The sequence below is a fragment of the Amyelois transitella genome, chromosome 31, assembly GCF_032362555.1.
Source record: "Amyelois transitella isolate CPQ chromosome 31, ilAmyTran1.1, whole genome shotgun sequence".
Lineage (NCBI taxonomy): Eukaryota > Metazoa > Arthropoda > Insecta > Lepidoptera > Pyralidae > Amyelois > Amyelois transitella.
Genome location: NC_083534.1, coordinates 1612950 through 1636645, shown reverse-complemented (window position 1 = coordinate 1636645; position 23696 = coordinate 1612950). Strand labels below are relative to the sequence as shown.

The 23696-nt window shown below is 36.3% G+C and overlaps 1 protein-coding gene across 18 annotated transcripts in view; it reads left to right on the top strand.

The window, feature by feature from the left end:
* Nucleotides 1–23696, top strand: part of LOC106137507 (gastrula zinc finger protein XlCGF26.1) — a 60803-nt gene that overhangs the window by 21576 nt on the left and 15531 nt on the right. Inside the window, exons 5-6 of one of the 18 annotated variants that reach the window (XM_060953198.1) lie at nt 9969–11108; nt 11303–11432. The exons of 6 other annotated variants lie outside the window; for them this stretch is intronic. In XM_060953198.1, coding sequence (XP_060809181.1) covers nt 9969–11077 — 1109 coding nt within the window. In that variant the 3' untranslated portion in view covers nt 11078–11108; nt 11303–11432. Of the gene's footprint in view, nt 1–847; nt 1958–2133; nt 3730–3764; nt 6246–6313; nt 7517–7643; nt 8752–9968; nt 11240–11302; nt 14032–14977; nt 16696–17145; nt 18325–19429; nt 21964–22025; nt 23329–23696 lie in introns of those variants that run through there. 11 more of the 18 variants (XM_060953191.1, XM_060953188.1, XM_060953196.1 and 8 more) reach the window with 11 other exon arrangements.

Here is a 23696-nt window from a genome sequence, read left to right as displayed (position 1 = left end):
ACTCGTGAAAGCGTAGAAACGCATTTATATGTAGCAACGATTATGAAAACAAACCTTTTCAGTAACTATCGCATTCAAAGAACAGGTGTAGATTTTACTCGAGGTGAACAATAAAAAGCTCCCGGTTCTAATAATAAGGTAATAGTAGTTCACCCATTTTGAGGTCACATCTTCGGTCAGCATAGGAAGTACTCTTGGTCTTTTAAATTTTTGTTCCTGAATTGTTACTTAGTTAGTTTGCTATCTTACCCGATTTCAGTAGTCCTACCGATTAGTTCTTTTAAACAACTGGAATTTATTATTTCCCAATAAACTTACGGTGGGTGTGAGCATTCTTGATTTTTTGTGCTTCGTGATCTAATATTGCTATTGTAAACTAGCGACCTGCTACGCACAGATAGAAATTATACATGTAAACCTTCCTCTATCTATAAAAAAAAACTGCATTAAAAACTGTTGTGAAGTTTTAAAGATCTGTACCAATTAAGCATACCTACATATGTTACACCTTGAACTGCAACTGTAAACAACTTTGCTTTACACTATGCAGTGAAGACGTTCGCTTTTTACTGATATAGTTCAAAGATAGTCAAACATAATTCACACGTTTTTGGCTAGAGCTGCTTTCCCGTGACAAAAGTATATGAATGTCTGTGTTCATTCCTTTTTGTATTCAACCTAACCTTATAGCTTTATGAAGCCTTTTTAGGGACTGAGCTGTTGCATACGAAAATATTAACCTTTCATGTTCGTCGATTCTAAAAGATGTCACCTTCATCAAGAAGATCCGAAAAACCGACTGATATGACGACGAAAAATCAAAGGAGTTTTTTCTTTTTTTTTCTAGAACCAGTCAAACACGCAATCGCGATACGGAATGCCGAGATCGTGTTGCGATATATGACAGTGCACCCGTTCAGGCTCAGCGGGCACCATATGGTATGTGTGTACTGTTGGGAGGAATTTGCCGACCCAGCAGATTACCGACAACACATGCACCAGAATCATGAAAATTTTACAGTATCCACAGCATTCGCTCATTGCGGATACAGAAGAGACTGCCTGAAAGCCGATTGCACTGAGATCAAATGCAGAAAATGTGGTCAAGAGTTCGAGGATTTAGATTCAGCCGCCAAACATATTTACGAATCCCATGACCGCAAGATGAACCTTTCACACGTGATAGGCTTGCAACCATACAGACTCTCAACAGACAATTGGACATGTTATTTGTGTAGTACTAAACTACCATCGATAACAAAATTATGCCGGCACACCGCTACCCATTTCTTGCAACACACTTGCGACGTTTGCGGCAGAAGCTACCTGACTAAGGAAGCATTGAAATACCATGTAAAATGTTCTCACTCTGGAAAGCAGCAATGCAGGAAATGTTGGGCAGAATTCGACACTTTAGAGAAGAGGAGGGAACATCAGAGGGAATCTAAAAAGTGTTGGGCGTTTTGCTGCGTGAACTGTGGAGAAAGATTCATCTCGTGGGAGGCTAAACGGCAACATTTGAATGAAGTCCACCAAGTGCCACAGAGGACTTATCCATGCCCTGAATGTGGAGCAGTTTACGTCATCAGAAAGCAGTTTTACAGACATTTCAAGCTGGTCCACACGAACGAGAGTTTCGTTTGCTCTTGCTGCGGATTAAAGTTCGTTTCGAAGAACCAACTCGAAGATCACAGAGTTGTACATACTGGTGAGAAGCAACACATTTGTATCGTTTGTGCCAAGACGTTTTCCAGGGAGAAGAGTCTGAAACAGCACATGTGGATCCATAGTGAAATAAAAAGGTTTTCGTGTAACGTTTGTGACAAACAATTCGCGCAGAAAATTAGTCTGAAGGGTCATATGAAGTCTCACCACCCCGATGTTTCTGTTGAGTTTTAGACTAACATTTTTTATGGAAAGAAAATTACCTACCTACTTGTCTTTTTGAATAAAGTGAATAGTTGAATAAACGGTTTTTATTTGAAAAAATCTGAAATCTTTTTCGGTAGGTAACTACTTCGCTGTTTATCAAGTTGAAAAGGAATTTTGACCTTAAATATCTCAGAGCCTTAAAAATTAAGCCAAAAGTTTACGCGAACAATAGACACTGACCATTTTCTTTTTTGTTTCTAGGGGCCACATTGGAAATTCACGGGCGTAATGATGATACAAAAAAGAAAATAGTCCTTGTTTACCAGACGCCGCAGCGGCGTAATGCCGAATTAATTCTGAGATTTTCTACCGCCTATCCTTTCAAAACAAGATTTTATCAAATCCTCTGCGCATATTGTCACGAAGAATTTGATACATTAGTTAATTTACGTGATCATATGACTTCGGAACATCTCAATTCTGATTTTAAAAATGTTTTCTATAGAATCAAAGATAACCTCATCAACGTAGATATTACAGCTTTAAAATGTAAAATTTGTACAATAGATTTACCTGATGTCGACACGTTAATGTCACATTTATCCGAACAACACGGAAAGGGTGTAAAATTCAATGCACGTTTTGGAGTATTGCCTTTTAAACAGGACACAGACAACAGATACGTTTGTGTTTACTGTCAAAGATATTTTACGGATTTCGTACTGTTCAAAAAGCATATAAATACGCATTTCATGAGCTTTAGTTGTGACAAATGCGGCACAATGTTCGTATCTGAACACGCCTTGCGCGACCACCATCGTCAGGTTAAATGCTTTCGTACAGCCTACAAAGCTAGAAATGGTAGAGATTTAAAACCACGAACAAACGCTCAAATAATTCTGCAATATACTACGGCGTGTCCATTTAGAACTTGGATGAATAATTTCAACTGTGTTTTCTGTAGAGTCCAATCAAATGATCCCATCAGTTTAAGAAACCACATGACCACACGACATGCCAACTATGATGTGAATGCGGCTTTCTACAAGAAGTTAGGGAAAGAGTTTCTTAAAATAGATATAACTGATCTCCAATGCAAACTGTGCTTTATGCCTATTGATAATTTTGAAGCATTAACTTATCATCTAAAGAACGATCATCAACAACCTATAAGTTCTGATGCGCAACTGGGTGTTCTGCCGTTTAGATTAAACGACGGGTCTATATGGAAATGTACAATGTGTCCAAACGAATTTAAAGATTTTGTTTCTCTCAAAAAGCACACTTCAGAACATTTTCAAAATTACGTTTGCGATACATGTGGTGAAGGTTTCATCACAGAATCCGCTATGGTAGCCCATACAAAAGTACCACACGAAAATAAGTATAGCTGTAGCCGGTGTGTCGCTACCTTTACCACCCTCGACGAGAGGAACATCCATTTGAAGACACAACATACAAACATGCCGTATATGTGCACTTATTGCAAAGAAAAACCTAGATTTGCCAATTGGGAACTCCGCAAAAAGCATCTTATTGAAGTGCACAATTATAAGACTGGTGCTGATAAGTATGAGTGCACGACGTGTCAGAAAACTTTTAAAACCAGATCGGGAAAATACAATCATATGGCAAGAACTCACAGAATTAAAAAAGATTCAGAGTTGAACTATCCATGTGCACAATGCCCCAAAGCATTTACTACAAAACTATTCCTGGACAAGCACATAGCGAAAAAGCATTTTGATATGTGAGAATTGAATCTTTTGAATAAAAACGAATAATAGGTTGACGTATGTAGAATCTGTTTAGCATGAATCTATATGTTACCACAGGAGTATTGAAAAAGATGTGATAGAATATGATAATGATCAAATCTTTTCTTTTTTTAGGATCCAGAAAGGAACTTGACGGAATCGTAATGAAAGAAAGAAAGTCGAAAAGGCGGCTATTCGAACGATCCGTTAACCAGAATCCGCAACGAAAAAACGCTGTGCTTATTCTAAAACATTCCACTGCGTTCCCATTTAAAACACGATTTAATAGAATTATTTGTTCTTATTGTCAGGACGAATTTGAGCCGATGGCAGCTCTAAGAGACCATTTGAAGGCAGAGCATGGGAATGCTGATTTTAATAGTGCTTTTTACAAAGTTGTAGATGATTTGAAAATTGATTTGACAGAATTTAAATGTAAGCTGTGCTCCGAACACATACCCAATGTAGATACGTTTATGAGCCATTTAGCTGGTGACCATAATATTCCTGTCAATTTTGACGCGCCATTCGGAGTGTTGCCATACAGGCAGGGTCCTACTGGCCTCTGGATGTGTTCAGACTGCGACAAAACTTTCGCAGAATTTTCCCAAATCAATGTACATCTCAGGAGCCACGTCAAAATATTTACTTGCGACAAATGCAGTGCGACCTTTTTATCAGAGCATGGCTTAAGGCAGCACGAAAGGAATTTCAAATGCTACAAACTAACCTATAAACCTCGTTTTGGGAAGGCGTTACAACATCGTAGTAATACTGAGATTATACTCCAATGTTCGACGGCGTGTCCCTTTAGAACTTGGGGTCAAAATTTCAATTGCGTCTTCTGCCGGGTTCAATCAAACGATCCAAATGGATTGCGAACGCACATGGCATCAAAACATGCAAATTTTGACGTACAAGACGTTTTTAACAGAAAGCTACGTAAGGAGTTCCTCAAGGTAGACATAACTGACCTACAATGTAAATTGTGTTTTATACGTATAGACAGCTTGGATGATTTGATAAATCATCTAAAAAATGATCACAAGCAGCCCATAAACGCCGACGTACAACCCGGAGTGCTCCCTTTTAAACTCATGGATGGTTCTTGCTGGAAATGTGCTATTTGCAAAATTCAATTCTCTGACTTCTTATCCTTGAAAAAGCATACTGCCGAACATTATCAAAACTACGTTTGTGATACATGTGGCGAAGGTTTCATCACCGAATCTGCTTTGATAGCTCACACGAAGAAACCACACGATAATAAATACAGTTGCAGTCGGTGTATCGCTACTTTTACGACTTTGGAAGAGCGGAATGTACATATAAAAACACAGCACACGACTTTGCCGTACATGTGCGTTTATTGTAAAGAAAAGCCGAGATTTGCGACGTGGGAGCTGAGGAAGCGTCACCTGATGGAGTTTCATAATTATAAACCCGGCGCAGAGATGTATGAATGTACTACATGTCATATGACATTTAAGACTAGATCGCAGAAGTATCACCACAATGTTAAAGCGCATCGCACTAAGAAAGAAACAGAGTATAGCTTTCCGTGTGGGAGTTGTTCTAGAGCCTTCGCTACGAAGTTGTCTTTGGACAAACACATTGCGAAAAAACACTTCCATGTTTGATATACTTAATATAATTGATTATTTTATTCATACATACATACATAAAATCACGCCTCTTTCCCGGAGGGGTAGGCAGAGGCTACCTCTTTCCACCTGCCACGATCTCTGCATACTTCCTTCGCTTCATTTCGGGTACTTTTGACCTGACCTTTTACCAGGACGTCCTTAATTTGATCAAGATACGTTCGTCTAGGTCTTCCTACTCCGACCTTTCCATTATTTTTTTCATTCTGTTCCGTAATTATGTTAAAGTAGATTATCCAGATAGCAAGCGAAACAACTGAGATTTCTTCGGATGTAATTTATTACATGAATGCAACAGACAAAAGAGAACAATGTATATGTCAGCTGTCACAATTGACATTGACATTTATCAAAGTGTGTAGGATGCAGTTACAATTTTTACTCGGATGCATTTACAATTCTAACAAATAACTCTCAAGTGAACAAGATTAGGTATATTTTTTTATTGCCACAAGGGATTTGAATAAGTTGTGTACTGAATCCTTATAAGTATTAAGCTTCGAATCTTTACCAATGGTATGTTTTAAGCATAAAGTGTGGTAACATAGCTCAATATGTAAATATAATAGTAAGATATAGCTGTAGATTAAGTATATTGTCTTCTATTTCATAGAAGTAGAAACGTATTATGGATCTGATAAGAAATATTGTAAGCTTTTGAATAAATGAAGGATTTTAGTTACACTTTTTTTTACCAACCAATATCTCCTTACATTCATTCATAATCTGTGACCCGATGGGGTCTATATTTTATGTGGAATCAATATGAAAAAAAATATAAAACACTGGCTGATTGATTTACTAATATATTAACGCACAAACCAAACTACTGGGTTTACACATTAACACAAAGGAGAACAAAAGTTGATCGGCATATTATCATTTTGTGCAGGCGTTGCCGCGAGATACCTTAATTTGCATGAATAAATAAGTTACGTACTTATTTCTACAAAAATCAACTCACGTTACAGAACTCAAATACCTATACAAAAGATCTGACACAGAATTTTCTATTTTTAGGACTCCCCGGACAAATGAATGAGAAACTATTAAATATAATTGAGGAGGAAAATGTTATACAAGAGGTTCCTCCAAAACGTAGGTATCAGAGGAGTGCCAGAGCCGAAGCTCGAATTATAATAAAGAAAAACACAACGTCCATACTAGAATGTTGGACGCTTACGCCTTTTAGATGGAAAAAGAACAAATTCACCTGCGCCTACTGCGAGGCTACCTTCACGGACTGTGACATGCTCAGAAACCACGTCTTGATCTGCTATAACGAACATACAGTAAAAGATATATATAGCAAATTCAAGGAAATGCCGCTCATTAATGTCGACGTTACTCAAGCTCATTGTAGAATATGTAATTCTGCTTTCACTGATGTTAATTCAATGAGAAACCACGTTGTCCAACACGGGTTTTACTTTGATAACAAACAACCCGATGGGGTACTGCCGTTCAGTTTGGATAAAGAATTATGGAGGTGCATTATTTGCCATGAGAAATTTAATAATTTCCTCAAACTCTATGAACACATGAATTCACATTACCAGCATTATATTTGCGCGACGTGCGGCAAAGGATACATGACCGCGCCCAGACTTCGCAAACATTCAGAAGTTCATATTACTGGGAAGTTTCCTTGTAATAAATGTGCTAAAGTTTTCACCGTTAGAGTAGCAAGGGATTATCATAAAGCGCATGCGCACGCCAAAGGACCCCGATATGGCTGTCCTCATTGTTCTATGCGATTTGATGCTTATTACGATAGGATGAAGCATTTAAAAGAAGCTCACAGGGAGAAAGAAGTGTCATATGAATGCATGCACTGTGATATGAGTTTTAAGACGAGTGGAAAACGGGCTATACACGTTCGCTCTGTGCATTTTCCTCCACAAAGAGAATTCCCATGTCCGTATTGCGAATGGAAATTTAAAACTAAATACGAATTAAAAAATCATATTATTAGACATACTGGGGAGAGGAAGTTTAAATGTGAGGCGTGTGGTAAAGGGTTTTCGAGAAATAAGACTTTAGCTTGTCATATGAAGACGCATGAAGAGTTTTACTTTCCTTGTAAATGGTGTTCGTCAGTTTTTAAACAGAAGCCACAGTTGTTAGCGCATATTAGTACTGATCACCATATAATTGACTTGGTATCACAGTAACATACAAAATATTAAGTACAGTATACAAGCTATTTTGATTTAAATATAGTGTTTTTTTATCTCATGTTGAAATCTATACATTTAAAATGGAATTGATGTTATATCAGTATTATTAAATAAGTTTCCAATAGTTTGTGTTATTTATTTAGTCTACAGCCTGGTCATTTTCTTTTTAGGTTCCGCTAATGCGGACGAGGAGGATAGTGTTCGTCCTGGTAGACGTGGTAGGAAATTAAAAGAAATAGTAAGTGACCGTCAAATGCGCAGAAGGAAACGTGCAAACAACGAGCTGCCAGAGGAGTCAGAGAAACGTATAGCTAACACGATGATGAGAAGGAACGCTTTGACCTTACTGGAGCACTCCTCCGCCTGGGCTTTTCGTTGGTTTCAAGGCACATTCTATTGCTCGTATTGTGATAAAAAATTTCCAGATATAGAACCACTGCGGCAACATGTCCAAAGTCATCTAAATCAACCACCGACTAAAAAGATATTTAGTAAATTGCGAGAAAACAATATGGTTAAAATCGATATAACGGAACTTGTCTGTAGAATTTGTGACTGTCAAATAAACAGTGTCGATTTTTTAAAAGAACATTTAGTCTATACTCATGGCAAAGAATTGTATTTGGATTACAGCGATGGCGTTTTGCCATTCAAGCTAGATAATAACAGTTTTCAATGTCAAAAATGCTATGAAAATTTCGACAGGTTCCCCAAAATAAACGAACACATGAACAGCCATTATCAAAATTACATTTGCGATGAATGCGGCAAAGCGTTCGTGTCCAAGTCTAGATTTAGAAGGCACGTACAATCCCATGAGATTGGTGAATTTCCGTGTGGTGATTGTGAGCAGGTATTGAGAACCAGAGCGGCCAGAACAGGTCACAGAATGAAGGTGCACAATAAAGGAATTCGTTATTCATGCCCTCGATGTCCAGAAACATTCACACATTACCATTCGAGACTGAAGCACTTGTTTGAACAACACGGCCAGCAAATGTTGGAATACGAATGTCCCGCTTGCTCTAAAACATTTGATGCAGCGTCTAAAAGAGCGGCGCATTATAGATTGGTACACACGCATGTAGATAAGAAATTCGAATGTCAGCAGTGCAATGAACTATTTGTCTCTAATTCGAAGCTGCAGAAACATGCGGAAACACATTTGAAGAAGCTGTGATAGAGATTTTTATTTTGAGAAAGTCCCAATACCACTAACGATGATCGTCTTTCGTGAAACTGTAAGTTTATATTACGATGAAAACCCCATTAAGCAAATGCTAAATTCAACTGAACTTATTTCTTCCATAGGGTCTGAAGATGTTCAACAGGCAGTTATTGCGGTCAAGTTGAAGCGTAAACCTAAAGTCATAGAAGACAAAGCCAATGCAGCTATGATTCTAGAAAATTCTAACGCTGTCCCTTTTCGTTACGACAGAGGAAAATTTAAGTGTGCCTATTGTCAATTCACAGCGGTCGAAGTTGCAATGATCCGCAAACATTCCGCTACACACAAGGATGTTACAGATATTTTTGAAAAGGGCAAGAATTCGTTTCCCTTAAGAGTAGACATAACAGATCTAACTTGCAAAGTGTGTTGTATAGAAATAGAATCAATTGAAGATTTGAAAGGCCATCTCAAGGATGTCCATTCAAAAGACTTTCAGACCGAATTTAGCGACGGTGTCATACCTTTCGTGTTGACAGCGAAGGAAAAGAAATGTGTGATTTGCAATGCGACATTCGTTGGTCTGATGCAAGTGATACAACATATGAATGTCCACTATCAAAGCTTCGTCTGTTCGACCTGCGGAAAAGGTTTTTCAGGGAAGCATAAGTTACGTGCGCATCAGAGGATTCATATCGACGGCCAATACAAGTGTTCTGAATGTTCTGTGGCGTTTCCTGATCGAGTAACTAAAATAAATCATAAATTAACAACGCATGGTCGTAAGAATAGATACAAATGTCCCATTTGCGATTTATCGTTTGAATCTTATCATGCGAGGTTGAGGCATTTGGATAAAATTCACGGACAGAAAACGGAATACAAATGCAACTATTGCCCAGCTGTGTTCGGCACTTCCACTACGAAGTATTCTCATGTCAAAAATGTGCATTTTAAAAATATGTGAATATATTTTGTCTGAAAACTTTATGCTTTTTTGTTAATTAATTACCCCTTTGTTACGCTGCGAATATTTAGCAAGACCGTTGAAAATATTCATTTCATAGGTTGTAAAAAATACAGACAGATTATTACAGTCGACAAACTCTAAACGTTAATTAACTTAAGCAATATTTACCTTCTAAGATTTGTGTTCCTTCGTTGTAAGGTAACCTAACTTTATGAATGTGTTCATATCGATTAAATAAATATATTGGGTGTGTATCAATTAATAATATAATTATTCAGTGATTAATTATCAAAAATTATATTTAGACATAAAAAAAACTAATATCAAAATTTCAACTAAAATTTTCTTTCTTTTTAGGACTCGCCCACGACAATGTTAAATGGATACCGAAGCGCCAGTATTACGGTGACAGGAACAATGCGGCCATTATTTTAGAATGTTCGAACGTCTGCCCCTTTAGGTGGTCTAGGGGTGTTTTTACTTGCGCATTCTGCTCTCAAACTTTCGGAGATTTTAAAGATGTTAGGCAGCATGTCATTGAACACCCCAATAAGATTGAGGCGCTAAAACTCGCTCGGTATTTCGATAATATTAAAGTTGATATATCAAGCCTCAGATGCGAACTCTGTCTTACAAACATAGAAAGTCTTGATTCACTAAAAGATCATCTAGTGAATAAACACAATAAACAATTTTTATTAGAAAGCGGGTTAGGCGTCACTCCATTTCTGTTGGGGGGAGAGAAACAGTACCCTTGTACGCATTGCGATGAAACATTTGAGGTATTTTCAAAATTAAACAATCATATAAATCAGCATTATCCCAATAACATTTGCTTTCAATGCGGCAAAGCATTTTCAGCAGCGCATAGATTACTATCCCATTTAGTAACGCATGAACCTGCTAGCGAGGCAAAATATAAATGTAGCAAATGTGACCAAAAGTTTTCGACAAAAGCAACAAGAAATAGTCATATGGCACTAGCTCACGGTCCCGAATACAGATATCGCTGTCCATATTGTAAAGAATGTTTCAAAAGTTACCCGGACAGAACGAAACATCTCAAGCAATACCATGATAAAAAGATAGAGTACCCTTGCCATTTATGTCCAGCCGTCTTTTCGATTTGCAACCAACGCACTAAGCATATAAAATATGTGCACATTAGACATAAACAGTTTGGTTGTGATTTTTGTCCTGATAAATTTGTAACAAAGGCGCAGTTGAAGAATCACATCGTGAAACATATAGGTGAGAGGAAGTATCAATGTGAAGTGTGCAAAAAAGCGTATGCAAGGCCAAAGACTCTAAGGGAACATATGCGAATCCACAATAATGATAAGAGATTCGTTTGCCATTATTGCAACAACGCGTATGTACAGAAATGTAGTCTGCAAAGTCATATGAGAACACACCATCCCAACGCCGAGCCATTGAAGAAAGTCAAGTTGAGAAATATGTTTTAATAGAACAAGAAACTAATCTACACGAGCTTAGGTAAATTCCACCATTACTTTTCTCATGTCATGTTGTTTATCTTCCGATTCGTACGAAAGAGGAGCACATATATCTTATTAATTGTTTGTTGCCTTTACTTTGTAAGTCTGATTGATTGCTTGTATATGCAAATAAAGTAGTGATAGCTTAATATAACGCTCAAGACACTATATCGGATGTTTTTATATTTTTAGGAAGGAAATCTGAAGATATACAGATAAAAGTCGAAGTGGAAACAGATTTAGATAAAGGAACACTTGGGGCGTTGCAAGAGTTGCGCGGTCTAGGATCAGAGAAGCGAGCGACGTTCAGAAATAATATTTCAATTATCATCGAGTCGTGCACCGCGTATCCCTTCAAATACAGAAAGGGAACCTATTTGTGCTTCTTCTGCAAGAACACATTCCGAGAACCGGAGAACCTTCGAGAGCATAATTTGAAAATGCATTTCGATGTTAAAACATTAAAACCGAGAAAGTATGAACCATTGAAAATTGATCTTGCTGCAACAATATGCAAAATTTGTAGTGCTGAAATTGACAGTTACGAATATTTAAAAACACATTTAGCTATGGAACATGGTAAAGAAATAGACGAGACTGATGGCGTTAGCGTGTTGCCTTATAAATTGAGTAAAGACGAACACATTTGTCAGGTTTGCGGTAAGACTTATGAAATGTTCTTAAGTCTACACAAACATATGAACGATCATTACGAACATTTTATATGCGAGACATGCGGTAAAAGGTTCGCGACGTCCCAAAGAATGGTGAACCATTCGCGGACTCACGAGAGAGGGCATTTTCCATGCAAGCGATGTCAGGAAACATTCCAATCACACGCTTCTTTATATGCTCACGTATCGAGGATACATAGATCTAATAAAAGATACAAATGTCCGATTTGCGACGAGAAATTCGTGTCGTACAAGCATAGATTAAAGCACTTAAGTTCTGTGCACGGGGAGAAAACAGCCATATTTCCTTGCCCGTCGTGTCCAAGAGTTTTTGATCTTTGTAGCAGACGCACTGAACATATTCGCTTCCAACATCTGCAAGAGCGCAATCACGTGTGTTCGGTATGTGGCATGAAGTTCTTCACGAACTACGAATTGCAGGAACATTCGATCAAACACGGCGGCGAGAGAATTTATCAGTGTGACGTTTGTAAGAAATCGTACGCCAGATTGAAAACTTTGCGCGAACACATGAGGATTCATAATAATGATAGGAGATTTGTTTGTTCCGTGTGTGGTCAGGCTTTTATTCAGAATTGCAGTTTGAAACAGCACTTGAGAGTTCATCATCCTACTCAGATGAAAATGGATATTTTTTAGGATACACCTATCGGTTATAGAGTTAACGGAATTATTGTTTATCGTAGCAAACTGGATTTGTTCGATAATTTAGTAGTTCTGAATGCGCACTTTCGTAACGTAATTCTTATTTTACACTCGTTTATGCAATTTCGTTCGCAGGGCCGAACGGTTATTGATAAGGAGTCAAATTCTTCGAGACATTAATTTGACTCCCTATTAAATAGATCAAGTCCTTGTTTCCATATATCCTGTAATAGCTGGTCTATTATGATATTGTAACAGTTTACCTGTTTTCAAAATAAATTATGCCCTTAAAGTTGCCCAAGCTTAAAAGCTATATATACAACAAAAAATAATCAATCTAACCGGTTCAGTTCCGGAGACTGACATGTGGAAACTAACAGACAGATTTTTTTAAATTGATGCTGCATCACTATTTATTCACTGTTATAAATTATTTTGTTTTTAAATATATTTTTTTTTACAGATTTATTATATAAATAAAATATTATATAGATAAAAAAATTATGTTGACTAACAGTTTTCTATGTCATGATTGGTAATACTCTGTTTGCTAGTTGAACAGGCTATCAGCAGATAGTTAAAGTGGCGTGTGTTCCACCATGCTTCAACGGAATCGATTATGTGTTGCCAACCCCAATGTTGACTAAAACCAGATCAGTTTAAAAAACTAGAAATATGTAAAAAATCTCTTGTAATTATTTTGAGACGTTGGGGTCTATTTTAGTCACTTTAGGGACGGAACAAGTTTGTTTTTGGTCGTCAATTCCATGATTTTTTTTGATATAGACTTTTGTTTTAGCAATATAATACAATTATGGAAAAATTGTACGTTCAGATGGCAGAACTGAAAACTGTGAAGACATCGAAAAATTTAAGGGGTTTTGGCCACACTGACGATAAGACATACAACACTTTTTTATTTATTGACTCCCAAAATGGGAATTGTTCTTTATCTGCGCTTAGAGTAGGCTCTAAAGACAAATTTATAAGCCTATCTAAGGCGACTTTAACGACATCCATGGGATGTCTTAAACATACATGTTATGTTAATATACGTAATTTAATATACAACTATAAAAATAGTATCAACTGGTAAAAAAATGTCGTTGTCAACTGTCAACTATGACTTTTAATTTTAGACGGCATTAAATAAAAATGAATGATTATTGAGTAAGTCAAACAATGGTCGATTATGTAATGATCTGTCAGTCTTGGGACCTACAGAATTAACAACGATGTAAATGTCTGTTAACGATGGTATATTTGTTAGTACCAGTTTTAGGAAATTATGAAGAGATCAGTTTAGTAATTTACGATATTCTATTGCGTTCTCTAAAAGTTTTTTCTAGCATTTTATGTTTAGGGATTTAAATTTTAGGCCAAGTTAATTTTGTAAAATTAAGTTAGGACGTAATTTTAAATATACAAGACGATTATGGAGATTAATTATAAGACCTTAAATTATGGATAAAATTTTTGTAACAAACTATAGAACCATAAATAATAATTATGTACTGTTGGAAAATTAAGTTAATCAATAGAAGACTTTTATACAAATGCATATTTATTTTATGATACAAATAAACACCATCAAATGTTATGTTATTTTGTATTTTTTTGTAAACTTTAAATATAAATTTAGTATTTACTAATTATAAACATATTAATGGAGACATAATTGTTTTATTACTCAAAAGAAACTTGTATAGCAATTTATTCATTGGTTTCTTTCTTTCTTTGAAACTTTTTGCACGTTAAATGAAGGTACAACAAGTGGGACTTAATGCCATATGCATATGGCATTCTCTGCCAGTTAAAAAGTAAAATCAATTTTATTAGGTTATTTTTTCGTGTGGAAATCTGTTCATCTTTTCACACAACTGATAAAATACCAAATGTCGGTACTGATAGAGGGACCAGTTTTCTGAACGTATACGTGGAATGCCTTGAGAATTATACAACACCTATCGAGGTAACCCTTTCTGACCCGTGGAACGCCGAAGTGGGTCACCTAGGTGTTTCCAGATAATAACGGCGTCGCGCTTTTGTGCGCTTTAAAAGCTAAGTGCGTCTCAACATTTAAACACTCAATTATCCAATATGAGTTAGGTTACCCTCCAAGGCCAGGCGGGAGTCACTTTCTGACTAACGACAGCAAACGTCAAAGTACAGACAAATAGCCGTCAAAACAAAGAGGAAATATGGAATCCAGGTCATATCGGGCATGGCGGTCGAGCTTATAAAACTACGCGAGTCACATTTTAGAACTCTTGAATGAATAAAATAAATGATGTTTTTAGGAATAATAACTTTATTTACGAAAGGCTTTCATCTTAAAGTGGTTGGCGTCTTTGGCGATCTAAAATTAATGTTCTGTACCGCTTCCACATAATTGTCACTGCCACAGAGCACTGAAACCTTAGCGCATTTTCTGTCTAGCTTGCTCTGTGGTTGCTGACTTCCCGTGCTGGCCTTATCAGCCAAGCAGGAGTGTGACCAGCTCCTTTATCAGATTTTTTTATTTTAGGAACTGACTCACGAGAACCGAAGAGTTTGGCATCAAGGAAACGGATGATGTTCAGAAAGAACTTGTCAACAATCTTGGACAGTTGCACGGCCTACCCTTTCAGATACAAACTCTGCACGTCTTCCTTTATGTGCTTCTTCTGCCCAGTCCAACATAAAGAGCCTGAAGATCTCCGCGCGCACTACCTGGCAATGCATTATGATATGAAGAATAAGTTGCGCACGCGCAATTGTACACCTGTAAAGATGGACTTCACTGCGGCCAAATGCAAGATATGTGTAGTTGACATTGCCAGCTATGAGCATCTTCAGGCTCATTTGTCTCAAGAACACGATCGGGTTATTGACGAAAGTCTCAGCATAACCGTGTTGCCCTTCAAACTGAGTCGAAGCGGTCACGTCTGTCAAATATGCCAGAATGTCTACGAAACGTTTTTAAGCCTAGTCAGACATATGAACGACCATAATAACCAATCCGGAGCGGTGTGCGCAAATTGCGATAGGCAATTCGCTACGACCCAAAGGCTGTTGCATCATATACGAACGACACATCAGAAGAGGGACTTCCCGTGCAAACTTTGCAAGGAAGTCTATTCATCTCAATATCTGCTTTACGCACACGTGACGTCGGTCCATAGGTTTAATCAGCGCCATAGGTGCCCGACGTGTGGTGAGAGATTCAAGACATCCAAGGCCAGGCAGCAGCATATGAGCTTGGTTCACTGTGTGACCACCAAGTTTCCCTGCCCCTCTTGTCCGATGGTCTTTGACGAGCGCAGTTCGCGCACTAGGCACATACGTTGCGTACACATCAAAGAACGCAACCTGGTTTGTTCTGAATGCGGCATGAGATTCTTCACGAGTACGGAATTGAAGAGGCACACTATAAGACACGGTGGCGAGAGGAAGTACCAGTGTGACTATTGCAAGAAGTCGTATGCGAGAATGACGACGTTGAAGGAGCACATACGAATACATACTAATGATAAGAGATATGTGTGTTCCGTGTGCGGGCAGGCGTTTATACAGAGTGTCAGTTTGAGACTACACATCAAATCTCATCATCCGACGCTTGTGAAAGTTGCGAAATAGCGTAGTTATATACATATTTACATACAAACATATGGTCACGTCTATATCCCTTGTGGGGTAGACAGAGCCAACAGCCTTGAAAAGTCTGATAAGCTACACTCAGCTATTTGGCTTAATGATAGAATTGAGATTCAAATAGTGACAGGTTGCTAGCCCATCGCCTAAAAAAAAGAATCCCAAGTTTGTAAGTCGCCTTTTACGACATCCATAGGAAAGAGATGGAGTGGTCTTATTCTTTTTTGTACTGGTGCCGGGAACCACAGGGCACATATTTACAACCACATCTTTATTCCTTACGGGGTAGACAGGGCCTACAATGTCAAAAAGACTGAAAGGCCACGTTCAGTTATTTATAAGGCTATGAGATTCAAATAGTAACATGTTGCTAGTGTAACCCTGTTTACTACGAGTTCTAATCTCAGCAATACTTACAAATTCTTAATATATTGATATTCTTGTATTATTAAAAGTTCAATATCAAATCTATTAATGACAATACCGCATTTCAAGTGTTGCCATTTGGTGTACTAATGATTAGAAGCGTTTAATGCTTAAAATCATTGAACCTTTAATACCCTAATAAAATTGGTGCTTTCTTTTTACTAACCGAATCATTATTTGAGTCTACGATTGATTTCGCTGTTACTGTTATATTTATAGCAGATACATTATCATCTGCATCTTAATAGTAATAAAGAGTTTATCAGAAATAAATGTATTTATTTACTAGCCTTTTCAAGAGACTATTCTGACGTAGGAATTTCAAATGAAGGAAAAGTCATATATTGAATCAACAACAATTCGGCGAATTTAACCCAAACTTTTTATCAGTAGGTAAATAACCTACGGCCTTTATTTTGGTTAGTTTACAACGTGTACTTATTGCTCGATAAGCCAAAGAAGACATGAACCTACGCGGGAGCTTAAGGCACTACTTTACGAACTGAAACAAATGACCAAATCACTTCAGAACATCAACTTCTGTTGCTTCTTAAAAATGTGCTAAATGATCATTTAAGACCATGAACTCCATAGATTTTATGCAAAATGAAATATAAATTATTTTCTCGTTTTTAGGTGGCAACAAGACCGATAACAAAGGCAAGAGAGACGAAGAAACAGATAGATATTTAAATTTGAGAAAAAATGGACGTAAGACCGCTCTAGTTCTTCTACAGTACTCTAATATTTACCCTTTTAAGTGGTCCAAAGGCCGCTATATGTGTTTCTATTGCAATCACGAAAACGCTGATCTCGAAAAATTTAGAAAACACATCAAAGATAATCATAACAATTTAGGTGCAGACAAATTACACGAAGCTTCAATTAGGTTACAGAGTTACGATCTTATAAAAGTTGACGCATCTGATGTTAATTGTAAACTCTGTGATGATATCATTGACAATTTAGACGATTTGAAAGCACATCTTGTGAATAAACATGAAAAGAATATAGATGTAAAAAATGATGGTATTCTACCATTCAGGTTGTCTAATGATGAATTCGGTTGCGTGAAATGTGACAATACTTACGTTGAATTGAAAAAACTGAGCGAACATTTGAATGTTCACTACAAGAATTTCATTTGTGAAGAGTGTGGCAGTGGATTTGTGTCGGTCAATCGTTTAAAGAATCATGTTGCATCACACGCCGCTAAATCGTATCCCTGCAACACTTGTGAAAAACTGTTTACGAGCACCACAGCTCGGAAACATCACGTTTCAGTTGTCCACAAGAAGATCAAAATCAACCGATGCCCACACTGCCACGAGACGTTCCACAGTTTTTATAAAAAGAAACAGCACATAAACACAGTACACGGATTGAAGATAAAAGAGTTCAGTTGTGATCTATGTCCGAAAGTTTTCCTAATCAGTGGTAATCTGATAATGCACAAAAAAGTTGTACATTTAAATCAAAAAAGGTTTGCGTGCGAAATTTGTGAGGCGAAATTTTATTTTCAACATCAGCTTGATAATCACATGATTTCCCATGGAGGGGAGAAGAAGTATGAATGTCAAGTGTGCAAGAAATGTTACGCCAGGCCTAGAACGCTGAAAGAGCATATGCGAATACATAATAATGATAGGAGATTTGTTTGTGCGTTTTGTGGTCAGGCATTCGTACAGAATTGCAGTCTGAAACAGCATTTGAAGAAGCACCTTCCGACTCAATTGAAGGAAGAAGTGATATAAAACTGTTAGTAATTATTCAAAAGTCATTTGAAGCTACTCGTACGTCCTGTGAAACTTTTAACATGAGTAGTAGATGTATTTAGGCATAAGATTTTTTTTTCTTAAAGAAGTGTCTGGTATCAAAGTATCAGTAAAAAAATTATTAACGTTCATTGAATCTATTCTTATTGATATAATTCAATTATTTACCAGTAAGTTATACCTAAATCCAATAAATTTTATAACTGATAAGATAATTATTCTTTACTTTCATGTATATAATGCACCTTGTGTGGCTCGTGACTCTACGTAACTTAAGGGGATTTTTATGGTTTAGTTGACAGCTCGTCATTTTACGTATTTCGGCATCAAGATAAATAGATGTGATGCCTGAAGTATTGACTTTTGTGAGAGTTTTATATGAACATACATATAATCACGTCTATATCTCTCGCGATAGACAAAGGCAACAGTCTCAAGACTGATAGGCCACGGTCAGCTGTTTGGCTTTATGATAGAATTGAGATTCAAATAGTGACAGGTTGCTAACCCGTCGCCTGAAAGAAGAATCCCAAGTTTATAAGCCTATCCCTTAGTCACCTTTTATGACATCCATGGGAATTAAATGAAGTTGTATGAACTATAAATATGAATATTCTAAGACACTCTGATACCATACATATTAAATATGTAGCTTCTGCGAGGAAATTTGATTTCAAATTTCCACCAAATTTCCATGCAAATAAAACTCATCTTGTTAAACAGTAGGCATATTAATAAAGGTAAAATGCAATCAAACCAATCACCAATTTAGATAAAACTCTTCCGGTATTAAGCTACTGATAACGATATTACTTGAATATTTTTGAAATTTGGAATATAGTTTCTCTGAAGACTGTAGGTGAACACTAAGAGAGATTTCTTCGAAAATCCCGCGGAAAGTGGGAATTGAAATTAACAGGATTTTAAATCATCACGCGGACGAAGCTACGTTACGTTACGTAATCTATGATGAAAAAATGCTACTCCTATGTAGCCACCTGCTTAAGTGAGCCGTGTGGGTTTGGACCTATTTTATGAATTGGTCAAATTAATCATTTACTATATAAAAACACTTCTTCACTAATCTTGCTCCACACTTTTCAACACTTAACATAAAATGATGACATTTATTTTTCTATTTTTAGGTGATCCACCGGACAAGATTATACATTTAAATCTGCCAAAATCAGTAACTGTTAGAAAGGTACCCCTGAAAAATGCAAATACGATGGCGGGGGCAAAAGATTCACTGAAATTGACCACAATTAAGACGGTACTTTTACAAAAACAAGACAAGTTTTCTTTATTGCGCCCAAATGCAGTAACTATTAAAAAAGTGGTTAGTTCTAAAAAATCAGGACCTCTTGCAAACATAGAGAAGAATTTAGAGAAAGTAAAGATAAATGTTGTACAGTTAACAAAACCGACTGTATCTGAAAAAATTAAAAGAATTAAAATGTGCCGCACGATTATATGTAAATATACAACATTATGTCCATTTAGATTCTATCGCGGTTTGTTTGAATGTCTGTATTGCAAAGCAGGATTTTTAGACGTAGCTCAAGTAGAGAAACATTTTAAACAGCATGACTCTCTTAGCGAGGGTGAAATTCATAAACTTGTCAGCAAGACTGCCGGATCTATAAAACAATTTGTAAAAGTCAACGTTAGAGAGTTTGGATGCAAAATATGTGGTGATATAAAGGAAAACTTTAGTGAATTGAAACAACACTTGGCTGAAGAACATAACCATGTAGATGCCCTCGAAGACGATCGAATGGTTCTATTTAGGATAAACAAAAACAATTACGATTGTGTACATTGCGGTGAGAAATTTGTGAAGTACAAACATTTGATAAGTCACACCAAAGAGCACTACATGAATTTTTTTTGCGACCAATGCGGTACAGGCTTTATAACTGCATCTAATCTAAAGCATCACATGAAGTCCCACGAGTCTGGATCATTTCCATGCACCAAGTGCGGTAAGGTGTACAAAAACAGGACTGGAAGAGATGAACACCACAGATCTGTTCACGCCAGAAATAGAAGGAATGTCTGCCAAATCTGTCGCGAGAGTTTCCTAGGTTACGACCAGAAATTGAAGCACATGAAAAACGTACACAACGCAGATGTTCCGGTGTACAAATGCGGTTTCTGCCCGAAGGTTTTCCTCACGACCTCTTACTGGAAACTCCACGAGAAGACGACCCATTTGAAAACAAATTGCTACATGTGCGACCTGTGCAATTATAAACATCACAACAAACAGGCTTTGAAGAGACATATGATAGTTCACACCGGCGAAAAATCTTTTGAGTGCAACGTCTGTGGTAAGGCTTATGCCAGAAGAAATACGTTGAGGGAGCATTTGCGTATACATAATAATGAAAGGCGTTTTGCTTGCAGTTATTGCGATAGGACTTTTGTGCAAAAGTGTAGTCTAAAAGGTCATGTAAAGACACATCATAAGGATGTAGATCTAGATTAGAGGGATCGGGAAGCGGATTTGTTAATTTCATCAAATCATACTATTTATTTATTAATATATTTATGTACATCGAGGAAAATGTAAAAATAGAACTTTAACTAAAAAGAAATTCCGTAGTATTTCTAGAGAAATTTCTAACTTCCATTAAGCCCACGACAGGGAAATCTAAAGAAGTATACAATTGTTCGTTCTTTTTCACTTCTTTTTAGTCTTAGTCTTTTTTTACTGTTTTGTTTTTATATCGAATACAAGTTACTTTTAATAAATTTTTACTAGTAATTACAACTGATATTGGCGGCTAGTTCGTTTTGTACAGTTGAAATAAATAAAACTTCGAAGATACATGTGTCATTTGTTTTTAAATGTTCTTCCCGAATCTTCATTTAAAATCACGACATTTGAATGCAGCACGAAATTCCAGCAATGTTTGTCTTTCTTTACTGTTCTGAGTGACATTTGTGTTTTTTAACAAGTATAGAGGAGAACAAAGATAGGTTGTTATCAGATAGTAGTTTATTCATATGAACGTATAAGAAACTTTATTAAACCTGTGAATTACGCTTTTTTAAGTCGGATGTTTTAACAAAAACTGAATTCAGGTAGGTAATCTATTGTACGCATCGAAAGCATTAAGTAATAAATTATTTGTTTGACAAGTCTTAAACTTGTTGATTTGTCCAATTAAATTAGATAATGCCTTTGAAACTGATATGGATCATGTTATGTGAAATAAATTTATTTTATTTATTTATTTAAAACTTTATTGAGCCTCAGAGGAACAATAGGTGGATTTAATGCTAAATAGCATTCTCTTATATATCTGTCTTCGAAAATAGCAAACAGATAAATAATCCAGTGTAAATTAAAAAGTAATAAAAAATGGTTTGATGTGTTAAAGGATGAACAGGAGACCGTAAGGGTGTGCTAAAAGTCTTTATTTATATTAACTTTTTATCACACGTTTGTAACATTTAGGTATATTAAATGATAAAAAAAAATCCTAATTTTAATGGTGAAATTTAGTGTCATTGAGTCTGTTTCGTACTTATAAAACTAGAAAATGAGAAATTTATTTGTAGCTAAGCTTAGGTTTATTTAAGACTCACAATATATGGCGAAAATAAAACGTGGATGAGCTTTGACTAACGCGAGCATGTACTAAAAAATATTTAATTGAGTAAATTTTTTGTCACTTGTATTGTATGTGAAATTGGAATCAATGCTCATGCACGTATATTTTCTCATTTTAGGTGATGATGCTTCGTTCGAGGATGACACTCTTATAAATGAAGATTTACAAGCAAATGAAAGCAAGATTGAAAGTTTAGAAGACCGCAAACGAATGAACGATGAAATAAAGTCACGGAAATTGTGTGCGGTTGCTCTTATAGAATATTCTAGAATATGCCCTTTTAGATGGATGAAGAATTTGTACTTATGCATGTATTGCGAACAGAATTATTCGGATCCTGCTGATTTGAGAGAACACCACGCAATAGAACACAGTAATTTAAGTTTCTCGCAAATAAAGTATTCTATATCGAAATTAAAACCCAACGAATTAATCAAAATTGACATAACTAATGTAGGTTGCAAGCTTTGCAATAAAATTATCAAAGACTTTGAAGAATTAAAGGCACATTTATCTGATAATCACAATGTTGTAGATCTCAAGTACAGCGATGGTGTTTTACCATTCAAAGTGACTAAAAACGATTTTAAATGCGCTATTTGTGACGAAAAATACGATGAATTCAAAACTCTCAATCAACATATGAACATACACTTTCAAAACTTTATATGTGAACAGTGCGGCAATGGATTTATGACGCCAGAGAGATTAAGGACACACTCTTATTCTCATGAAACTGGCTCATTTCAGTGTGAACGCTGTGATAAGGTATTCAAGTCTATGAACGCAAAGAACGAGCATTTTGCTGTTGTTCACATGCGTGCTAAAAGGCATAGGTGCCCTCACTGCCCTGAGGCCTTCAAAAATTACTTCCAAAGGAACAAACACATATCGAATATACACGGGATGAAATTGAAAGAATTTAAATGTAGCATGTGTCCAAAAATATTCTTTTTGAGCGGGAAACTCGGTGTTCATATAAGAACAGTGCATTTGAAAGAAAAGAGACATGCTTGTGACTCGTGCGAGTGGAAGTTCTATTCGAAGTCAGAGTTGAAGGAACATATGGTAAAACACGGAGGGGAGAGGAAGTATAAATGTGACGTTTGCAAAAAAGCTTACGCTAGGAAATATACGTTGACTTTGCACACCAGAATTCATGATCACGACAAAAGATTTATTTGTGCAGCTTGCGGGATGTCGTTTGTGCAGAATTGTAGTTTGAAAAAGCATATAAAAATACATCATCCAGATTTGGACATGCAGAAAATTTCATGATGTCTGTGACATGAATATTTCATTTATAAAGTGTCTTAAGTAAGAAAAAGTGCTAAGTTTGTTATTTATTTATTCACTACCCATGAAATTTGGATCGATTAAAAATATCTGCCCCTTACCAGTCTTTCTTTTAATTTCTTTTAACTTGAATTTAAGGTTGAAAGGGTTTGTTTACTTTAAATAAACATATTAACTAAAGTACTCTATAGTACTTCTTTTTCAAGACGATTTTTTTATAATGTTCCATATAAGAGACTTAATCATTTCTTCCCATTGTTCCGATGAACAATTTTTCTGGTTACTTTATCTGCCAAAATATTTTTGTTGAATTTGAGTTACGATGTAAATATTGTAAATATTTTAGAACTTATTATATAAGCGAATATTTTATACATAAGAAAGATGTAGAAATATCAAAATGAAAACAAAATGTACCTACTTACTTTTATAGAAAATATGAAAAACAAAACAATAAATGCAAGCGATCAAAGCAAATGCACCTATGACATGT